This window comes from Ischnura elegans, chromosome 2, assembly GCF_921293095.1.
Source record: "Ischnura elegans chromosome 2, ioIscEleg1.1, whole genome shotgun sequence".
In the NCBI taxonomy this organism is placed as follows: domain Eukaryota; kingdom Metazoa; phylum Arthropoda; class Insecta; order Odonata; family Coenagrionidae; genus Ischnura; species Ischnura elegans.
The window spans coordinates 78,034,862-78,056,419 of NC_060247.1; the positions used below are offsets into that span (position 1 = coordinate 78,034,862).

Genomic DNA, 21,558 nt, shown 5'->3' on the forward strand with positions numbered 1-21,558 from the left:
TATAAGCGTACAAACGAATGAAAATTTATAAGCGTTTGCTGTATCCCTAAAGAACAACTGCTTCAAATATGAAACATATCCCCTTCGCAACAGCTAGTAGATACCTTTGATCGAAATGGTTAAACCAGTATGAAAGAAATAAATCATTTTGTCGAAGCCCATACACTCACAAATCACTTCACTTGTCGCTTCACTCTTTACTTCATCGTCTATATGCAATCAATTCACCTGCCTATGCATAAGGGGCGCACTGAATGTACAAATTGTGTTCACTTACACTAGAGGCACAAGTTCACTGCAAGTCGTAGCTTCCTCGCAGCTACGAAAAAATTTAAATTCCTGTCAACAATTACACTACATACGTTGCCTGCCTTACTTGGAGAATGGATTCTCGTATTCCATTTTGGCACAAATGCATAAAAACTCTATAACAGTATACAAATAAAACCGGAGTTCGATCATCCACAACGGTCCGCCATATTTAGTAGCTCCCTTAGACAAGGCCGGAGGGCGACTAAGAACCGGCTACTAAGATAGTAGCATACTAAGCTTAGTAGCCCTTACTAACGATCTATGAATACCATTTTGCTAGTATGCTGCTACTTAGAACGCTACTTGGGCGTTAGTAGCTTACTAAGGAAACTATGAATACGGCCGTAAGAATGTATTTTTCACTTATAATTAGAAAGATAAAAACCATTAATTTTTTATGCCTTCAATGTCGTACTGAGGGGAGGGAGGTAATGGGGTTCAAAAACCTCTCATATTATGGGAAAATATAAACTTTAGTAAACCCCCCTCCAAATGAACCCCCCTAAAATCCATAGTTTTTTTCAAATTCAAGTAAAAAAAATACTTTCCAAGTGTATCCCCCCAAAGGTTTTCCGGATATGGTCTTGGCAACTAAGCATAGGATAAAGGATGACCAGGCTAAGTTTTTTATTCCAGTTATGATAATTGGTGGCTAACTCAAGTTAGCAAAGAAATCAGCAATTCTCACTAAAATTGCTGTATTATCCTCTCATGGCCAGCTAATATTAGCTGTATTTAGCCCTATAACCCATAGAAATAAGCCCATAAGCCCATAGAATGGAAAGAATGCCCTTGTAGGCAGTGGCGAATCTAGGATAGGGACAAGGGGGGCTAGGTGGGCAATCTACGTCTACATCTACATAATACCCCGCGAGCCGCCTAAAAGGCGTGTGGCAGGGAGTGTTAGGACACCAGCCGTTTACAACTGAAAAAAATTAAGCTCTAACGAGGTTGGGACTAGCGTTTATTAAAGTCTTTTATGGTTCGGGGGAAAAACGAATTCCCATATCTATCCGTTCGATAAAATATCTCTCGTAATTTATCTAGGGAGTTACCTCCCAGCAATAATGGGGGTCCAGGATGTTATGAAAATTTTGAGGCTTAAAACAACACTTTATGGTTGTCTCATTGCTGATTTTCCTAAGTATAGGGTGGTTTCCTATTATTTTTTTATTGCCTAAATCGAAAGATTATTACACCTGGAAACGCGCATATTTCACGCATTTAGATTTTTAAATGACGATATCTATTTTTCGCGATTAAATGAAAAGTGAAAATTTTCAAGCGCACGAAAACGCGACGCGTAAGTATGAATGCCGGGAAATCTCTCCGTGAGACTTATTTCTGGTTCCCGCTTTTAGGTAGCGGCAGATCCAGTATAGGGACAAGATGGGACTAGTCTCCGGGCCATTTCCTGGGAAATTTGTTCAAATTAGCCTCTGGAAACAGGATATATTAACTATCTCCTATTAAGCAACAGCACAAAGATGATTTTTAAACCAATTTAAACTATTCATGATGAAGTTTTTTCTCTGTACGTCAATATACTGGCTGCGTACTTTTTTTTGGACAATTTACCATTTAAGTTGGGGCAGGGAGCAGGCTCCCCCTCTCATCTCCGCCCACGCCTCTTAGCCCCCCTTCCTTCCAGGGATCCTGGGCAGCAAACACTCTAGCTACACAACTATCCCCATTTGACCCTTATAGGATCAACCTGTTGTATGGTCCTAACAGGTGGTATGGCCTGGTAAAGAAAGGTGAGTTGAAATGATTAAAAACCTTGATGAAAAAAGGGGGAAAAACAGTGGTAAATTATAACATAGACCTGTACTTCAGTAACATAGACCTGTACATCAACTTCAGTTTTTTTATGCTGGCAACATTATAGGTGTGAAATATGTGAAAATAAAATGAAGACCATTTTTAGTCATTTTCACCGCCAATTTTGAATATTTTAAATTTGAAACAGTTTTATTATTTTGCTGTTGGTGAGATTAAATTTTGGTATGGACCCTGAATGTGAGTGTTTAATTAGTCTGTGCTAAAATTCACACCTGGATGGGCGAGCAAAGTTAATGCATTATTGCTTAAGGTTAATGGGATTTTATATTTTCCCTCCTTTCTTTCATCAATTTACCAAAAATAAAATTTAAAAAATACATTATTATTTTTAACAACATCAAAATTATTGTGTGTTACAAATAACAATGTACATAGTATGGAACATGTAAAGAACTTATTATTATATTCTTTTACTTCATCATGAAATTCCACCAGGTTATTCTGAAAGCATTCAGTTTATCAATTCACCTGCTCTAATCTCCAGACAGATAGAAATTTTCTGAGAGGGGGTGAATCAGGTTGCTAAATTTAAGGTCAAATTGCTATAAATTAAACCTAAAATTTTCAGCTCTTTGCTTTACTTCCACAGTGTCCATATCTCTAATGATTTCACTTGTTAAGTTTCACTCCTATTATTGTTATAATACCATTAATTTTCCCAGCCCTCAAACAGAAATTCAGTGAATACACACTAATCAGATTAAGAAGAAAAATAAATCACCATACAAATCCAAAAACACAAGCCATCACTTTTCAAGACACCAGTAATTGAGAGTATTAGCAAGTATCTCGCAAATGAACTAAAAGCCATCAAGTGTATCCATCGGGTTGCGGATGGTGGGTCGACCTCTAGATATAGAGAATAGCTGCAAAATAAGCAAGTTCTCTTGTTGAATAAGCAATAGTGACAAAAATCAGCAATGGTGTTCTGAGGGGATATTGATCTATCCTTGAGTAAGGTAGGTCACTTAAATGATACTTTTCGACAAAGTCTGTGAGGATGCCGTGACTTGGGGACTGAAAGCCGTCAACAATTATGCCTCTCATCATCCAGGGAAGAAGGCAGCATAGCTCTTCTTCTTCATTTCACTACCGGCATGGTAACATTTACCAAAAGGGTTGTAGTACTGCAACATGGAAAGCAAGGGAAACCACCCCATTATCATCCCAAGGAGTTGCAGCTACTCCACTCACTATATATCATAACATGATGGAATTCTCTCGCGTAAAATATTTTGGAAGTAAACTAGTCCCCCATTCAGATCTACAGACAGGGACTGCTCAAGAGGGTACATCAGTCAAATGTGATAGAATGTTAAGAATAGAATGATGGAACATTCGATCACTTTGTACCTGTGTTAGGCTAGAGAACTAGAAGATGGAGATGCAAAGAATGAACCTCAATATATTAGGTATCTGCAAAATGAAGTGGCCCGCTAGAAGGAAGCTTTTGGAGTGGAAGCTACAGAATGATACACACAGGATTGCTACATGGTAATGCTGGAGTAGGGATAATGCTTGGAAAGAGCGCCGGGATGTGTGTTGAAAGCTGCCTGCAATTTAATCAAAGGATGGTAATGGTGAAGATAGAAACTAAACCCATAGCTACTGTAATGGTGCAGGTTTGCATGCCTACATCAGATTATAAAGATGAAGAAGTAGAATATGTCTACCAACATATAACGGAAGTTATCAAGAAGGTAAAAGGGGAAGAAAATCTTGTTATTTTAGGAGATTGGAATGCCTTCATTGGCAAACGTTAAGACAGAATCATACCTCGGAAATTTGGATTAGGAAACCAGAATGAAAAAGGAGAAAGGCTACATGAATTCTTAACTGAACACAGACTAGTGGTTGCCAACAGGAGCACAGCCAGGAATTGAGGCTGGGGGGGGGTGGGGGTTTAGATGCAACTAATATCGGGGTGTGTGGGGGTATGGAATACCCACCAGGATAAGCAATAGGTGCGAGATTAATAAATTGTGGAATTTTAAGATAAATGGTTCAAAATGGTGAGTTTTATGACTTTCTGAGGGATAATTTATTAATCCTTACACTATTTTATGAGTAATATCAATCCAATTAAGTACAATGGATAACATTTTAAAAATTTTCTGGGCTTTGGGGGGTGGGGGTGGTTTATCCCCTAAAACCCCCCCTTGCTGCACCACTGGTTGCCAACACTTTACACAAAAATACCTAGCGAAGAAGACACATGTGGAAGATGCCAGGAGACCTTAGAAGGTTCCAAATAGACAACATTATAGTGAAACAAAGATTCAGGAACCAGGTGAAGGACTGCAAAAGCTACCCAGGGGCAGATATCGACCGTAGCCATTACTTAGTCACGATTGAATGCCACCTAAAATTCAAAAAATTGAAGAAAGCCTTGAAAAACAAATGGCAGGTTGAAAAATTGAAGGAGGTTCAGCATCAACTGGCTTTTAAAAAAGCTGTAGAAAAGAGGATAGGGGATGATAAGACCAATAAATCAGTGGACGAGAGATGGAAAACCATTTGAAGTGGTCTGCAGGCAGCAGCTGAGGAAGTTATTGGTAAAAGAGGCATAAGATTTAATACCCTCAGGGACAAAAAAGGAGGTCTAATGATTGAAAACAAAGACAAAGTGATGAGATGAAAGGAATATCTGGAAGATTTTTACAAAAGATGCAGCCCAAGAATGAATACCATAAAAAAGGAGAGTGAAATAGATGAAAACGATATGGAAGCTCCAATTTTAAGATCAGAATTTGATGCGGCTGTGACAGACCTTTGGATGAACAAAGCATTTGGAATTGATGATACTCACACAGAGCTAATTGAACTACAATATAAAAGGAGAGGAGACTTTGTACCAGCAGCACAAAATCATTAGTGAAATGTATTCGACAGGTGAGATACCAAAGGACTTCAAGAGGAACATTATAATCCTAAGAAGAAAAGAGCGGAGAACTGCGAAGATTTTAAGACCATAAGCCTAACTACACATGCGTCAAAGATACTGACAAGGATCGTCTATAGAAGAATAGAACGAATAGCAGAAGAATATTTGGATGAGGACCAATTTGGATCCAGAAAAAAACAAAGGCACCAGGGAAGCAATATTGGCCCTTAGACTGCTCATAGAGAAGAGAATGGAAAAGAACAAGCCAACGTTTGTTGCGTTTGTGGACTTAGAGAAGGCTTTTGACAACGAGGATTGGAGCACAATGCTTGCAATCATAAAAGAAATTGGGGTTCTTTGCAATGACAGAAGAATCATCCACAGTTTACACAAAAACCAAGTAGTAGTGATAAAATCAGGGCCCAGCTGTGAAGAAGCTATAATTAGGAAAGGAGTGAATCTAGTCTGTGCTTTGTTACCCGCAACTTTCAATGTTTACATCAAGAAAGCATTCATGGTATCAAAGAAAAGGCCCTGGGAGTTAATGTCCATGAAGAAAAAATTAGCATGCTAAGATTTACCTATGACAAAGCCACCATAGCAGAAACACAGAGGATTTGAAAAATATTCTGGTTTATATAGTTAGGGTAAAGGGTAAATATCAGCTAAAAATAAACACATAGAAAACCAAGATATTAGTACGCAGCAGAAGAGAAGAAGTCTAGACTAACATTAAAATAGGGAAGCAAAAACTCTTAGAGGTGGATGAATTCTGTTATTTGGGAAGCAAGATAACTAGCGACAGGAGGAGCAAGAAAGAAATTATCAGCAGAATAGCCCATGCAAAGAGAGCATTCCACCAAAATAGAGACCTGTTTACAGCGGGAAACTTAAATATGGAAGTAAAGAAACAATTTATAAGAACCTACACTTGGAGTGTGCTCCTATATGGAAGTGAGGCATGGACAGTGACAGCAGCGGAGAAAGCAAGGACAGAGGCAGTGACGGCACTAGCAGGTGCGAGGCCAGGGGCGAACCTTCAGTGCGGGGCCCATCACTTAAAATATTAAACTCTATACCCCATCTACAAACTCGAGCATTTTGAATCCTTACCACTCTCTGGCTAAGTATGTGTTCCCCTCCCAAATTCAGACTTCGTAATTACGCCGTTATGATACCATCACGCAGTTCATAAATTCATAAAATTATAATGTAAAATAAACATAAAAAGTGCGCTTTTTACTTTAAATTACTGCATTATTATTCCTTTTTCATAATATTATTTTTTGTCTAGCACGGACTTCACAATACAGTAATAGTTGAATTTGCGTTTTCAAACTATCGTATATTTTAATTTTTTTTCACAAACGCGGGGCCCCCCAAAGCGCGGGGCCTGGGGCAGTCGCCCTGGTTGCCCCGCCCTAAGGCCGACTCTGGACAGAGGCCTTTGAAATGTGATGCTACAGAAGAATGGTGACGATGAAATAGATCAACCAAGTTAGTAATGAGGAAGTCCTAAGAAGAGTAGGAGAGAAGAGAAGCCTCATTAAACCCTTAAGGTTCTTAAGGTTCCCATAAGGTTCTTATAAAGAAGACGGAACAACCTTATAGGCCACATCTTGAGACATCTAAGAGAATCGAAGAAGAAAATCTTCGGTGCTCTTAGGTTTTCTTACCCGTGCGGAAACCCGAGAAAAGTTTATTTATTCTGTTTGCCAGGAAAGTGCAAAAATATGCATAATGAGATTCATTGTATTTTTCCAATGGAAAGTTTCTGTCCAAGATCATATCAACAGCCAAACTGGATCCTGGAGCACTGTATTTGGGCATTTTTTATGCCTTAAGCTCCCTAACAGTCTATTCACCCCAGCCTTAGGCTGAGGTTTTTAATTTCAAAATGAACAGTAATAATACAGCCAGGGGCGGATCCAGGATTTCTTTCTGGGGGGGGCACAAGCAAGGCCGTATCCAGGATTTTGTTCTGGGGGGCACAAGGATACCTCGTAATACAAAACGAATGCAATAATAAAGGGACCTTGTTAAAAATCTTGCATATTTTTTAATGGTCTTAGGGGGGGGGGGCACGTGCCCCTGTACCCCCCCCCCAGGCAAATAAAATAATGCATCACAAAAAAATTAACAAATTAGTAACTCACAATTTAAAAATATTTACTGCAAAACTTGTCTTACGTGGCCACCAAGCTGGAAAAAGAAAAGTGACTGCTTAGGAAATTCGCCAATGCATAGAAGATGCAAGATTTTCAAGAACAAATAACAATAAGATAAGCCATTAATAAATGGGTCATTCCACTCAATTCAACAAAATATGATGGAAGTAAGGTTTGTTTGCTAAATCATGAAACACTGATATGCATGAACAAAATTCACAAAAATGTTTTTCTTAACCCTTTCGCTGCTGCTCAATCTCCGAAAACCTACCCCTCACATGCGACGAAAGTGCTGAGTGCATGGCAGGGAGGAAGAAAAGATACGCTCACAGCAGTCTGTCGTGCGAACGTACCCGGTATGTTCACCATAGCAAAAGTGTTAAGAAAATAGTATTTATATTTATGCATTCACCTTTTGCCAAATACCATACATGGTGTAATGGGCAAAAGGTGAATGCATGCCCATACAGAAATTCTGATTAAAATTTAAGGGTGAAACGTGTGTTTAATTGAGGTGCGATGATCCATTGTTAAATATTTATAGATAGAATAATAATTTAATTAACTTCATCCTGTGACTAATGAGGCCTTTGGAGGTTTTAATTTTATTTATCTTAAATTATTGAATTTTAAAAAAACATTGATGAAATTATTTTTTCAAATTCTCCAATTTTTGGAGGGTCTCTCTCCAAATCTTGTTTAATTGTTAATTTACAAACTGCGTACAACAGAGATAGTACAGGAAAAGGAAAATAAAATACTATTCACAATTCCACTGAGGCAAAAATCCAGCCCCTTGAGGTGGCATAATGGATTTCACAAATTATTCCCCAACTCTATTACCACATTAAAATTATTTCCAAAAAAAAATCCCACTCACTCTGCGACACATATCAAAGACTGGTTTGGATGAGGTTAGAGCTCATCCAGACTGAGCGTAAGGCACATGAAATCACATAAAAGACTAGTTCCTTTACCCGAGCCCCATCAGAATTTGTTGCGTACCTATATCCAAAGGTCCAACTTGGGACTTGTGGGACAGTAGATAAACACTCTTCTCACTACGCTACTATAGTGTAAAAGGTTTCCAGCTTAACTTCATGGAACCACAATATCGGGAATAAAATTCACTTTGTACATTCCACACTAAATATTTATTTACACCTACCATAGTTTTATCTGCTATATCATCACGAAGGTACCTACTTAAGGTGTTAATAGATATTGAGTCTGAAACGTACAGGGTAATTTTTTTAACAAATACCATGGTTTTAATGCTGTATTATAATTATAAACGTGCTCCAGGTGTTAAGAAATATCCAGGGAAAAATGTACAAAGTGAATTTTACTTCCCTAAGTTGCTGAAAAATAAATGTTAATGAACAGATAGTCAGTCTCATTTGATCAGCAATTTGGGTTTTCATCTCCATTGCAATTGATAATTGATGCTCTATTGAATAAACATAATTTTTTAATCCGATTTCTTCATTTCAATTTCTTTTCTCATTGTATACAGTAACACAGTCAATGTGGGCCCGATTTTCATGAAAGTCGTCAGAATCGGCCGATAAAATAAGAAAGAAAAATAGAGAGAGGTTTTTGTGCCATAACTTCCGTTCAAATGCTGCTATTTACAAACGGTCGCAAGAGGGAAGCTTGCTGAAGGCCATGCACATAATAGGAAGACTCGGAAGTGGATATCAGTCACGCACGGAGGCGGAGAAAGGTCTCCCGGCCCGACCGGCAGAGCACGTCAATTGACATGCTTCGTATCTCGGCTTGGAGGGGACCACATCCATTGACGTGCTCTCCACTGAATGTGGTAAGAAAAGCCGGTATTATACAATCAACTTTAATTGATCCATTTCCAAATACTCACTCATCTTTCTGCTCTTACGTCCTTGGATTGAGAGCAATGGCAATGAGAGTTCATGCTTGAACCGATGGTGCTCTAATTCCAAAGAACAGCCAGCCATCGGCCAATTTGTATAGATATTCTTCCAATTTTGGAACTCCATTCTTTTCCCAGTATAGCAAGGCTTCTTACGTTCCATGTTCAAAATTGCAGGTCCTTAGGTCTTAGCTAAGGTCGATTTCCAGTAATCGCATCCAAATCTGAGGCTTGTTGTTGATATTCTGAGACAAAGTGGTTTCTGCTGGGACAGTGTTGTCAGCGGCATGCCTAACCCCCAATCTGTAGGACCAGGGGGCCCCTTTTTGTCTGGCTCCTACCTCATGAAGACCTGGCCAGCATGGGAGACCCTACCATTAGCTACACTACCACTGGCATAGCTATTGAGGTTGTCAGAGCACACAAGCTCCACCACCAAGTCAAAGGCAGTTCTCATCGTACACTATAAAATAATGTTTTAAAATGATTAAAAAAACAAAAAGCAAGAATTCTTAAATACATACATACATATATTTCAAGATTTCAAACCAAAATAAGAGAGATAGGCAGTCCATCAAACTCAAAGTTGGCTAACAATATGCGAATGCTAGAAGTGTATTTTTAAAGGAATTCAGCAGCCAAAGGCTATGCAAGCAGTTAATAGGTAATAAAACAAATTTTTGATATGGCATTACTCTTTGTTTCAGAGAAACCCTTCTACTACGTTCACCACAACACGTAACTCCAATGTAGCAGATCCCTTTGTTTTGTTTTATTTCACTAAGAAATTCAGAGTAATGCATAACCTTCCTGATTTCAGGCCGATAGCAAAATCTTACTTCATCTTTGCTCCACTAATTCTTGGAAACTTTAAAAAAATACTGAAAACCTCTTTTCTCAAATCTTAAACAAAATTCTCTTTCAGCCTCAATTTAATGTGAAATGAAGTAGGAAGAAATATCTGAAGGCTGATTAAAATGTTGTAGTGCACCATAATTTTTTGGGTCAATTTTATTTTTTTTCAATTTAAATAATTTTTAATTCACTTTTCTTGCTGGCTAAGCCTTTCCCTTGGTCTACAACCTCCTCATGGTGGAAAGGCCATCAAGTTCCAATAATCCCTTAAGCTGCACCGTCAGGATTAATTCTCAATAAATTATGGTGGGGGCACCCATGCCAGATAGGCAGAAGGGTAGGAGCCAGACAAAAGGTAGTCTATGCCATAGTGAAATGTAAAAGACACTGTTGGAATGGAGATGGGAAACCCTACAAACTATCTCTTCCATGAAAACATGGAGCACAATCAAATAAGCCTAGGAAACTCATCAAATGGAACTCATCCAATAAAGACAGATGTTGTTTTAGGCAGAGAGATCAGCAAGGTCCTCAAGGGCATCAGCATGAAAAACTCTTGCAGAGAGATTAGCGGCAGCATTCAAGAAGGAAGAAAATAATAATGAGAAGATGGAGAAGGCAGCAATAAATGGAAGGAAATGAGGAGAATGATGATGACAGCAGGTACACTAGAAAATATAAAAAAGGGAGATGGAGACAAGGAGAATAGATATTTTAGGACTGAGAGAGGTGAATAGGGTAGTTTCCTTCATCAAAGAAAACGAAAGACATTGATTGCGATTCGTTACCCACCATTAGTGTATTCATAATATAGAAATTATTTGGATATAGAAATACCGGTTTAGATGAATGGCGAGGGTCAATTTTATCCTCATTTGGAAAAGGCCAGAATGGCGCCCATGCGGTGCCACTCCACGTGACATCACAGGGACATACTTTATACACGAGTAGATAGGAGTTTTACGTCATCTGAGGTTACCAATGAATGCATGAGGCACAGAGCTCAGGGAAACATGTCTTAATAATCACATATTAAAACTGGCTAAGGTCGGAAAGTTTTCTTCGTTTGATAAGGTATAAATAATCCATATTTAAGCCAATATAATGATAAACTGATATTCCAACAGCTACCACGCAACAAACAAACATAGAATTAATATCAATGTTTCCTTGATTGCCATCTGAGATCCTGAAAATACGACTTCTGATTCAGCAATCGTAAGGTAGTTTAATGTTTGCTATCATTACCCCTTTCATATTTTTATTTACCCCATTTTAAGCACAACTGATACTGGGGGGTCTGAGGGTGTGGAATACCCACCAGGGTAAATGGGAGGTGCGGGGGCCCTCCCCCAGGAAATTTTCCCGATAAATGGTTCAAAATGGTGAGTTTTATGGCTATCTGAGGGATATTTTATTAGTTCTTACACTATTATATAAGTAATATCAATCCAATTAAATGAAATGGATTAAACTTAAAAATTTCTCTCAGCTCTGAGGGGGTTTTAACCCCCAAAACCCTCCCTAAATGCACCTCTGCTCATTAGAGTATTATATTTTCACTATTTTCAGGCATTAAAATTGATAAAATATGCAGAATAAAACCTTTTCATGCAATTTATAATAAAAATTCATATAGTAACCGGCATCATGCACGTTAACCAGGAAATGTAGAATTCATCCAAATGCATATACCACTCAAAGTGTTACTCGACGATCAGCGACCATTTCCTCACCTTTCTTTTCCACGAGATGCATATATGATATGTTATAACCACACCACATGTTGCTTTCAATCCCCGCTCATTGAAAGTCCTTCACATGTTTCAAAAAGCCGCCGATTTCCGCCGCTAAAGCCGGAATGGCGTTCTCGTCAATAGAAATTCGAGGGGGAGAGGAATTGGGGAATGACATCACGCGCCGGACGGGAAGCCGAGAAAAGATAAGGTGGGAGCGAAAATTAATCAAGCAAATTTGACTTCAAGAAATAGCGGTATGCGGGAAAAATAAGCACAACCGGCGAAGAAGAAATTGAAGGAGTTCACAGTATTACCTTCACCTAAACGTTGGTTACGTTGTTCATTGTTTAACTAGAGCAGTTTCGGCAATGGGAGCTCACGTATCGCGAGATGACTTCGAATGGACCTACACCGAAGAGCCTCACGCTAGCAGAAGAAAAGAAATTTTAGGCAAGTTTATAATATTTATGATTATTTAGAATGCCGTGCTTAATTTATAATTATTTATGCCCTATCTGTTTTCTTGATACTTACTTTTGAAAGGACTACATCAGACTTCAATTCGACAGGTGAAATGTTTGTTTTATGCAATTATAGGATACACGAGGCAGTTTGCATTGAACTGATCGTAATATAACTCCTATATTCCTAATTTTATTTCTAAATCATCCAATTTAAGAGCGTATTTTGGGTTACGCCCATATTGACGTGTTCGTACGCCCATACCGCCTTCAATAGTCTCTCAATGGAATCTGTTCATGGCTGCTTACCCCGTAGTATATTTCCCCTTTTCTCTTCATGTCAATTGAAGCCCGTTGAGTAAATGACCAGTGAGCTCGCACCGGGAGTGTTAATTAGAATACGTCATACCTCTGCAATCTCGCACATAATTGTTCATTAGAGCGTCAGCTGGAAAAGAGTTCTGTACTCACTAAGAACTAGCTTTCCAACGGAATTGTTTTCGTAACGTCCTTTGTTTATCATTTTTTTGCCAGGGTGTCAAAAATGTTTTATGATGAGTGTTAATATTATGTAATTATAAACTTTTCTTTATTTTTTACGCATAGCTAAATATCCTCAGATCAAGAAGTTGTTTGGATATGATCCCAACTTCAAATGGGTTGTCTTTGGAATGATGTCCCTCCAGTTCATTTCATGGTTCTTCCTGTGGGACAAGTCATGGCCCGTTATTCTTATCTTCGCCTATTGTTTTGGAGGTGTCATAAATCATTCCTTGATGTTGGGTGAGTCATGATGCCAACTTTTATGACTTCTTGACTTGGAATTCTGCATAATGTCGCCTAATATTTAAGCAATATGGTGGAGTTGAAAACTTAGGACACCTGTCTATGTAGGTCCCAAGTTTTCACCTGTAGTATATACTTATATAATCCAACAGAATCCACTTTAGTGAATTCCTTTGGACCTGAGAGGATTTTTTAATATCCATATTTTATGATTCTGGCCATTTAGTTGAAGATGAAGGGAAAAGAATTGGTATTAGTGGAACATGTGATGGATATAGGGAAGGAGCAACTATTGCTTGATGTAGCATTGGAAATAAGCGATGGTGACTTATTGTAAGTCAGTAATATGGCCCAGCTAGGAAGTAATTAGATTGTCAGAGTAGAATTGAAGGGAGCAATCTTTGTTTTAGATGAGGCTGAGGAAAATGCATGAAAAAGAATATAGTCTTTTAATGCTTGCTGGAAATACTAATTGATCAATGACTCATGGAGGGCATAGCAACAGTCCATGCTTTAGCACTACTATTACTTAATGCCATTGCAGTGGACTCTCTACAATGTCAATCTGTTCTGGAGGACCAATCTTAGGGCAAATTCTGTTGTATGTTGATTCTGCATTATTTCCAGAAGAGCAATCAGTTTACATAGCCTCAGCACATTTGAATGCTAGTCTGTTAAAAAATGGTAAAACAGTGGTCTACGCTTCCATACTTTCCATTCAAATAGTCTCTTGGGGTTGGAGGCATGGCAAGGCAGGATCATGTGTAAGTTTTAATTAATTAACTGAAGTTAGCTCAGGAGTTCCATGATTATAAAGGACCATTGATGTTGGTGGACAAAACCAAATTAAATTATAAACTTATATTTATGGAAGTCCCTATAGGAGTGTAATCCTATTTATGAGAGCGATATAATTTTGTAGCACTCGGTAAAAGAAGTATGGACTCATGAGATTCGCAAATGTCGGCTATTGTTTTTATTATGTGGTGTTATTCCTCTCACACCTTATAAAAACAACTCATTTTGAGAAATGAACTAAACGTGAACTAAATTTAACTCTTTTTGACATTCTTGGTATTGGACCAGATATATATCTATTCCATCAAATTCACTACAAATTTTATGTTGCCTTCTCTGTCTTTTTTAATATTTAAATGGTATTATTAAATTCTTGAATGTATTGTTTTTGATTTTTTTCACATTTTTAATATATTGATGTATTGTCTTTGCCAGCAATCCATGAAATAAGCCACAATCTAGCCTTTGGCCACTCACGTCCCTTAGCTAATCGATTGCTGGGCATATTTGTTAATCTTCCCATTGGTCTCCCATTTGCTGTGAGCTTCAAAGGCTATCATTTAGAACATCATAGGGTAAGTAATATTTCCTTGTAGTTTGTCAGTGTATGTAAATGCACAGGTTACAGAGGTTTTTGTGGCCTTTTGAGACATTCAGAAATGGTATACCTTGAACATAACGCACTATCAATATAGACTCACCTCCATGATGAAGAGTCGTTGAAATAGTTTTGATTCACCGCTTGTATTCTGTGAAAATAACTTCAATGGGCATTAACGATTTATTTTATGTGTATTTCAGGGTTTGATTTTAGCTTTGGTGTTGTTCTCTTTGTTAAAAAAAATATTTCTTATGTCACTGATATGATATTGTTTAATATACATGTGTTTAATTGGTCTATTTTCAGTATCAAGGAGATGAGAAACTAGACACTGATATCCCTACTCTGTTGGAAGCCAAGCTATTCTGTACAACACTTGGAAAATTCTTTTGGGTTATGCTTCAGCCTCTCTTCTATGTATTCAGGCCTGTAGTTACGTATCCCAAGAAGCCTACTCTCTGGGAATTCATTAATGTTGTCATACAGATGTCATTCAACACATTTGTTGTCCAATACTTTGGTGAGTAATTAACGTTTACATAATAACAGCTTTTTTGGTGTTATTAAATTGTGCTGAAACCATTGAAAAAATAGTCATAAATTTTCATTTTGATGGATTTTAGGATTTCACATTCAAGCATTCATTGTTTGTTAAAATGTATGCTAGAAAGAAATTTAGTCTTCAACATAACATTTATGATAGGTGCTCTTGTCACAATATTATTGCTATTGTCCGACTCCTCCTGTACCTTATCAGTTGCTACTATTAATTTTGCAAATTGACAGTGATTTTGAAAGTAAAAGTGTGAAGCCACTAGATGCAAAGAATTTTTCTTTCCAATTTAAATTACCATGATGACTGTGGTAATTATCGTAAGATTTGGATTTCAAATCACTTTTTTACTTGCACTTATAATAATAATAATAATAATACCAATTATAATAATTATCATTGCACCATTAATATTGAAAGTGACTGAGCATGTTGATCCAATCTGCCAATCTCAACACGTTAAGAACATATAATTCATATGCTTCAATGCAAAACATTGGAAATGAACTCCCATGCTTTATATTGATGGCACTGTTTTATGGTCAGAAAATTCAGGGGAAAATAAAATGCTATCTATATAATGATGAAAAATCATAAAAATTTTGAGATCATGTTAAGATAAAGTAGGTATTAATATGCATGCATCAGCATCTCTGATTCTTTGTTTGAGAGAGATAACTAAAACAACTGCATTGTAAAAGTTACTTCTATATGTACGTATGGTGATTTCATTGCATTTCACATTTTCCCTGGAAGAATTTTCTTGACATACATCATACTCTTGATTTTTCTCCTCTTCCCACTATGAGATAGTGATTTCTTGGATTGATGATAATTTAAGTATTTGTCATCAAATAAAACAAGATAAGATTAGGTATCCAGTTCTTAGAAAAGGGATGATCACAATGCAATATGTGTTGGTGAAGGAAAGCGAAATGCTCTGGCTCTGAGGAAAGGTTTTCCTATGTTGTAATGGATTTTATCAATGAATGTTATGATTGAAGTTCCTTTACATTATTATAAGTGAGCTAAAATTATAAACTACATTGCTTATGCCTCAAAGTATTTTAGGTTGCTCTTTTGTGGTTTACATATGCTTCCATGAAGTATTTGGTAACAAATCATGTATTGATTCTAATTTAATCAATCACTTTTGGTAAATTGGAAGAATTTTTTACCCTCTCTATCATATAAATTACATACGCAATATATCATTATCTCTTACTGACCGCTGGTACAGCCAAATCTAAAAGTATAGCTATAAATTGAGAGGCACAACTTTTGCGGCTTTTCTAGAATTGTCCTTTTCCATAGCTTTCAGGAGGAAAATTCAAACACTATACTAATCTCCGGCAAAATTTGATAATGTTTAATTTGAAGGAATTAGATAAGATGTATGTAAATGGTATAACCTTACATTACTCATCTAGTTCATGCTTGAGCTTGATTCTGCTTCCTGTGATGTTTTGAAGTACGTATACTTTCATATTATGTATTCACAATGCAAGGGCTCTTGTAGAGCAACTATGTATATCCATATCATATCTGTCTAGTACTTCAGATACAATATCTACTTTTTTCTTGCATGGCAAGAGTATTGTATTCCAGGTTCCAAATTGTAAATCCTTGATGCTGAGCTCGCTCCATCTTTCAAAAGTTCCTTCCTGATATGAGGCTTTTTTTTGACAGTTTTTGACAGTGTTTTTTTTACAGAACAGGGTTGTTAGTTACATGTGAAATTCTAGTGGTTTTAGCTCCAAAATACCACATGAAAGCTGCTTGTTTATCTGAATTAGTGGCTATTATATACCTATATTAAGTATGTGGTTATATTATTATTCTTGTAATTGCAAACATTTTCCAGGTATGAAAGGAAAAATTAGTCTGAATTAAAATGATGTGAAAATTTGCTGTCCTCTTGTGACTGTCATCTCCAGGGATGGATCCAGGATTTTTTCCTGGGGTGGGGGGGGGGGGGGTGAAAGACAAACAATCTTCTCATAATTGAGATTAAAAACAAAATATGTATGCCTATTACTGTACAAAATATTCTCTGTATTTTATTATGAAATTAAATGATGGAGGCTCCGTAGTGCACAAAAGAAACAAACATGATCACCACTTTAAACATTTTGTCTATTTTTTAAGCGTCCGGGGGGTCGGGTGGGCACGTGCCCCCTCGCCCATCCCCTAAATCCACCTATCGTCATCTCCATCTTATTTTTCTTGTGTGTCAACAGGTTGGAAGATTATGGTGTACATGGTCGTTGGCTCTCTAATGGCAATGGGCTTACATCCTGTGGCTGGGCATTTCATCTCGGAACATTATATGTTTAGGAAAGGATTTGAAACTTACTCTTATTATGGACCACTTAACTTCATAACATTCAATGTTGGCTATCATAATGAGCACCATGACTTCCCAGCTGTTCCAGGATCAAAACTCCCTGAGGTATGTATTATACTTGAAGTTGTTTCCTCATTCATGGTAAAATTTACTGTTTTGGGTAAGATTATCGGTCACATAAAAGAATGTGCCTCTTTACAGATGCATTTTCTTACACACTGCATACCCACGGACATGTATTATTGTCCTTTACCAGTTGTGGAATCAAAACAGGCTTAATTTTGATTAAATATATAATTTGTGGTACTAGTATAATTTCATTAACTTAAGTGTACAATTGATCTTTTTTACGAATTATTGCTTTATGATCAGCCCTAACTTTGCACAGGATTTTTAGATTTTCTAATCACACCAATTTTTTGCATCAATGCAATTTGCCTTTGTCAAATTATAAAATAATACAGTGAAACCTCTATTTTACACTTTTGAATGGACCACTAGCAAAAAGTGCAAAATTGAGGATATTGTAAAATAGAGTATCATTTTCTAAAGGCGGTATTGTTTGGGACCTGTTAAAAACTGTGCAAAATCGGGGAAAATGTATAATGGGGGAATGTAAAATCGAGGTTTCACTGTACTTGCTGGTCAGTAGATATCATCCTTTTCTATTAGCATAAGTGTATATTTTTTGCATGCGTGCCATATTTTTCATTTTTGATGCATTAAATGTTCTTCTAAAACACATTGTTATTTTCTCATCAAACATTTCAAATTTTCAATAATTTGGGCCGTTGGCCTTTTATATTTTCGTACAGATAGTGGAAAACATTGAAGGAGAATGACATTAATGCAGAGATAATCCACTATACTCATAATGCGCTCACGGATAATTGGCAATTTTATGTAATTCACTTCACGATCGGTCCCCCAGAGCAAATAAATATCGTAAAGCGAGGGATGAAGTATAAATTGACTCCTTATAGATTATGTTACTAGCCCTTTAATTGGCTTGGCAACTCTCTACGGTGGCGGCTCGTGACCTTTAGAGTATATGCATTGGACTCTCTTTTTTTGTACAGCCTTTGCCGCACCCTAACTCTTTGTCATCCATAGTTGGTTGGTTGTGTGATAGTTGATTAAATTATAGGCATGAGGTGATAAATTTGATAATTTCAGTGTATTATAACAATAACTGTACTAATTTTGATGCCAAAATTACAACTAAAGCGATGAAAATCCTGAAATAATGTCTAATGACCATTATATAATTAACACTATCTCCCTCCTCATTTCACTTGCTGATTGGAAAAATGTATGTTACCGTGGTAATAATGTTCAGTTTAGACCTCGACACTACATTACTAATGATTACAATTAACCTGGGTGAAATTCCAAAATAAAACATCCAATAGCTGGGAAAGCTACAAATGTTAATTCATATGCTTACTGTTGTCAACATTGTTGGACAACAAAAGTCTGATTGAGAAGTAATTTGTCACCTCGCATGACATTCTTCTTATCTAACTGCAGTCTATCTAATAAATGGAGCTTCCAATAAGCTGAAAAATGATGACTTGAGCACCTGAAAACGAGGGCAAATTTGTGTGTTGAAGGCGAATAAATCAGTCTTCTTATGTACTTGTTATCAATTTCTTGGCAGTTCTAAAGGGTAAACAAAACTATGAGCACCCTCAGGTATACAGTGGAACTTGTTTAGTACGTTTCTGAAGGGACCACAAAAAATGAACGTACTAACCAGGAAAACGTACTAACGAGGAAAGTAAAAAATAGCAGTCGGGGTAATTGCAATCTGTGGAAAAGTCGTCATAATTACAATTACTATCGGTAGTTCTCATAGGATCGCCTTCCTGAACTCTTTTCACCTTTAAAATAAAGAAAATGGGCGCTACATTGAAAAACAATACCATGTGAATAAAAATCACGTTTCATAGATTTCCCGAAGACAATTACATGAAAACGGCGTCTTTCTCCCGTTATTTATCCTATGTGTATTTATAGAAAGAGGACAAGTAAAGCTAAGTCATTTCTTTTTTGTCACAGCATACTCGGAGAATATAACAACAACCCTGAGTATGTCAACGGGTTGTTTTTAAACATCATAAAAATTGGACAAAATTATATTAACCTTAAATTACGGCAACAGCAGTACACATTCGCTTCTGGGATAAAGCCATATCGAGTGTTATATCGATCGATATATCGAATAATAACACGCAAGATTATTAGAATACGACGTAATTACAAGAAGATTTTATATTATACAGTTGAAATTTACTTTAAAAATTTGTTTAATGTCGTCTGCTTTCGTGCCGAGATCAAGTATTTTTAAGCTAAGCTTCGCGTGGAGATTCAGAGCATCGTCTGCTCCCGCAGCAGTAGTCAAATACGCACGTAGTCCGTAGCATTGACGTCGTGCAGTACTGCTTTAGATAAAGTGGGAATTGGATAAGACTCATTTCTTCATCATGATAACTCGTGAAATTTGTGCGCTGTGGGCACTCCAGAGGCAACAGAAGGTGAGGAGCTCGGGGTGGGGTAAATTAGGGCTTCTCATTGGCTGCAGTTTTGCATAGTCAGATAAATTCATCACGTCATAAGAATTGAGAAATGCATTTGGATAAATCACGGTCGAATAAAGATATGTAGAATGAATGCAAGAATGTTAATGGCTAGTAATAATAAATTAAATCATGAATTCGGAGCTTTACGACCCTTAAGAGGATACTGGAGAACGAATTGCGGGTTGCGTCACGGCTAGCAATTGAGCGTACTAACCAGGAAAGCGCAATTTTTTCAAACGTACTAACCAAATACTTTTGCCTGTATTTTGTTCCGATGGTACCGGGACCGAGAGAAATCGTCGTACTAAGGAGGAACGTACTAACCAAGTTCCACTGTATTAGAAATTGCTCATTCAATTTCACTTTTTTTTTTTTTTAGATTTTTTTGGTGTGCACTCAAGTTCTTAAAAAAATTACAGTTGCTTCTTTTAAACAACAATTGTCCTGTACAATCAGGAATATAAAAGTCACTTCTTCATGTTGTACCTGTTTGCTACTTTTGTCAACGATGCTACATTTCTAATGTAATTTCTATGATTTAAACTTTTCTTTTTTTTTTTAGGTCAAAAGAATCGCCCCAGAATACTATGACAATTTGCCGCAGCACCACTCTTGGAGTCGGGTCTTGTATGATTTTGTAATGGATCCTGATATTGGACCTTATGCACGGATCAAGAGGAAACACAAAGGTCTCGATTCTTAAGCATTTTCCAATTGTGAGATCACTTAATATGGTGACACAAGGGTTTTTCTGTCTACGAATACTCTATTGTGGTGCTCTGGGATTGATAAATGTGTGTTACTCTACATTCTACAAATGAATTGAGCTATTTAGCATTGGATGGCTTTTATAATCTTAATGGGTGGCCTTTACTTGTAAACTCACCTAGGTTATGATGTTTTATTTCAATTAAAATTGTTATTATCATAACTTTAAGTACAGAGAAACTCGCACCACATATAAATTATCATTGCCTCATCTGTTGAATATGCTTCCCAGTAATTAATGTCTGAAATTGAGGGTATGGGCTTTCTTTTGCTTCAAGCTTGAGCAATGGAAGATCAGCAGAAGCAGTGGTATAGAGGTTATTTGCTCACGATGAGCCGATGATTTTAGGCTTGTTTTTTGTGCACAAGCTAGACAATCATCATTTTTTAAATAATTAGTCTTATGCTTCGTATTTTCTTAACAAATATTTGTTGTGTTCTGATTATATGTGAGACGTCAATCAAAACAGTAAGACCTGAGTGGCTGTTGAAACTCTCAATTCTAATCCATAACTTAACCTGTTATAATTTTTGTGTTACTTATTTTCATTTATTAAGGAATTTGTTCCTTACCTTGAAAGTGCTCATTACCATGTCCTAAGTCAAACAGTGCCAGTGTATACTTTAATCAAAATTTTACCTGTCAATTGTTGTACAAACAAGTCTTTTGATAAAATAAATTTATTGTGATACTGTTGTAATTTGATAATGATTATGAATGTTACAAAAAATTATCCTTCACGATGATTACTTTTCCCTTTTCTGATAGGCTTATAGGTTAGGAGAACAGAGTTGAAATTAAAAAACTATCCTAGTTCAGACCATTTATACAAGAAATACTATGTTAAAGAACCTTCAATTTGCAAAAAATTTCTTTTGTTGATCAGCAAAGTATATAGGTCTCTAAAGAAGTGTTAGCATGATGCATTTACATATGCAAATAGGGGGCTAGAGAAGTACTGATGATTGCA

At 36.8% G+C, this 21,558-nt stretch overlaps 1 protein-coding gene across 1 annotated transcript; it reads left to right on the plus strand.

Moving 5' to 3' along the window:
* Window positions 1-11,840: 11,840 nt before the first annotated feature.
* Window positions 11,841-21,288, plus strand: LOC124154007 (sphingolipid delta(4)-desaturase DES1). The gene is made up of 6 exons (XM_046527478.1): window positions 11,841-12,141; window positions 12,759-12,935; window positions 14,172-14,311; window positions 14,644-14,857; window positions 17,131-17,342; window positions 20,382-21,288. Exons 1-6 carry the CDS (start codon window positions 12,060-12,062, stop codon window positions 20,520-20,522), a joined length of 966 nt encoding a protein of 321 aa, XP_046383434.1. The 5' UTR covers window positions 11,841-12,059; the 3' UTR covers window positions 20,523-21,288.
* Window positions 21,289-21,558: the final 270 nt, after the last annotated feature.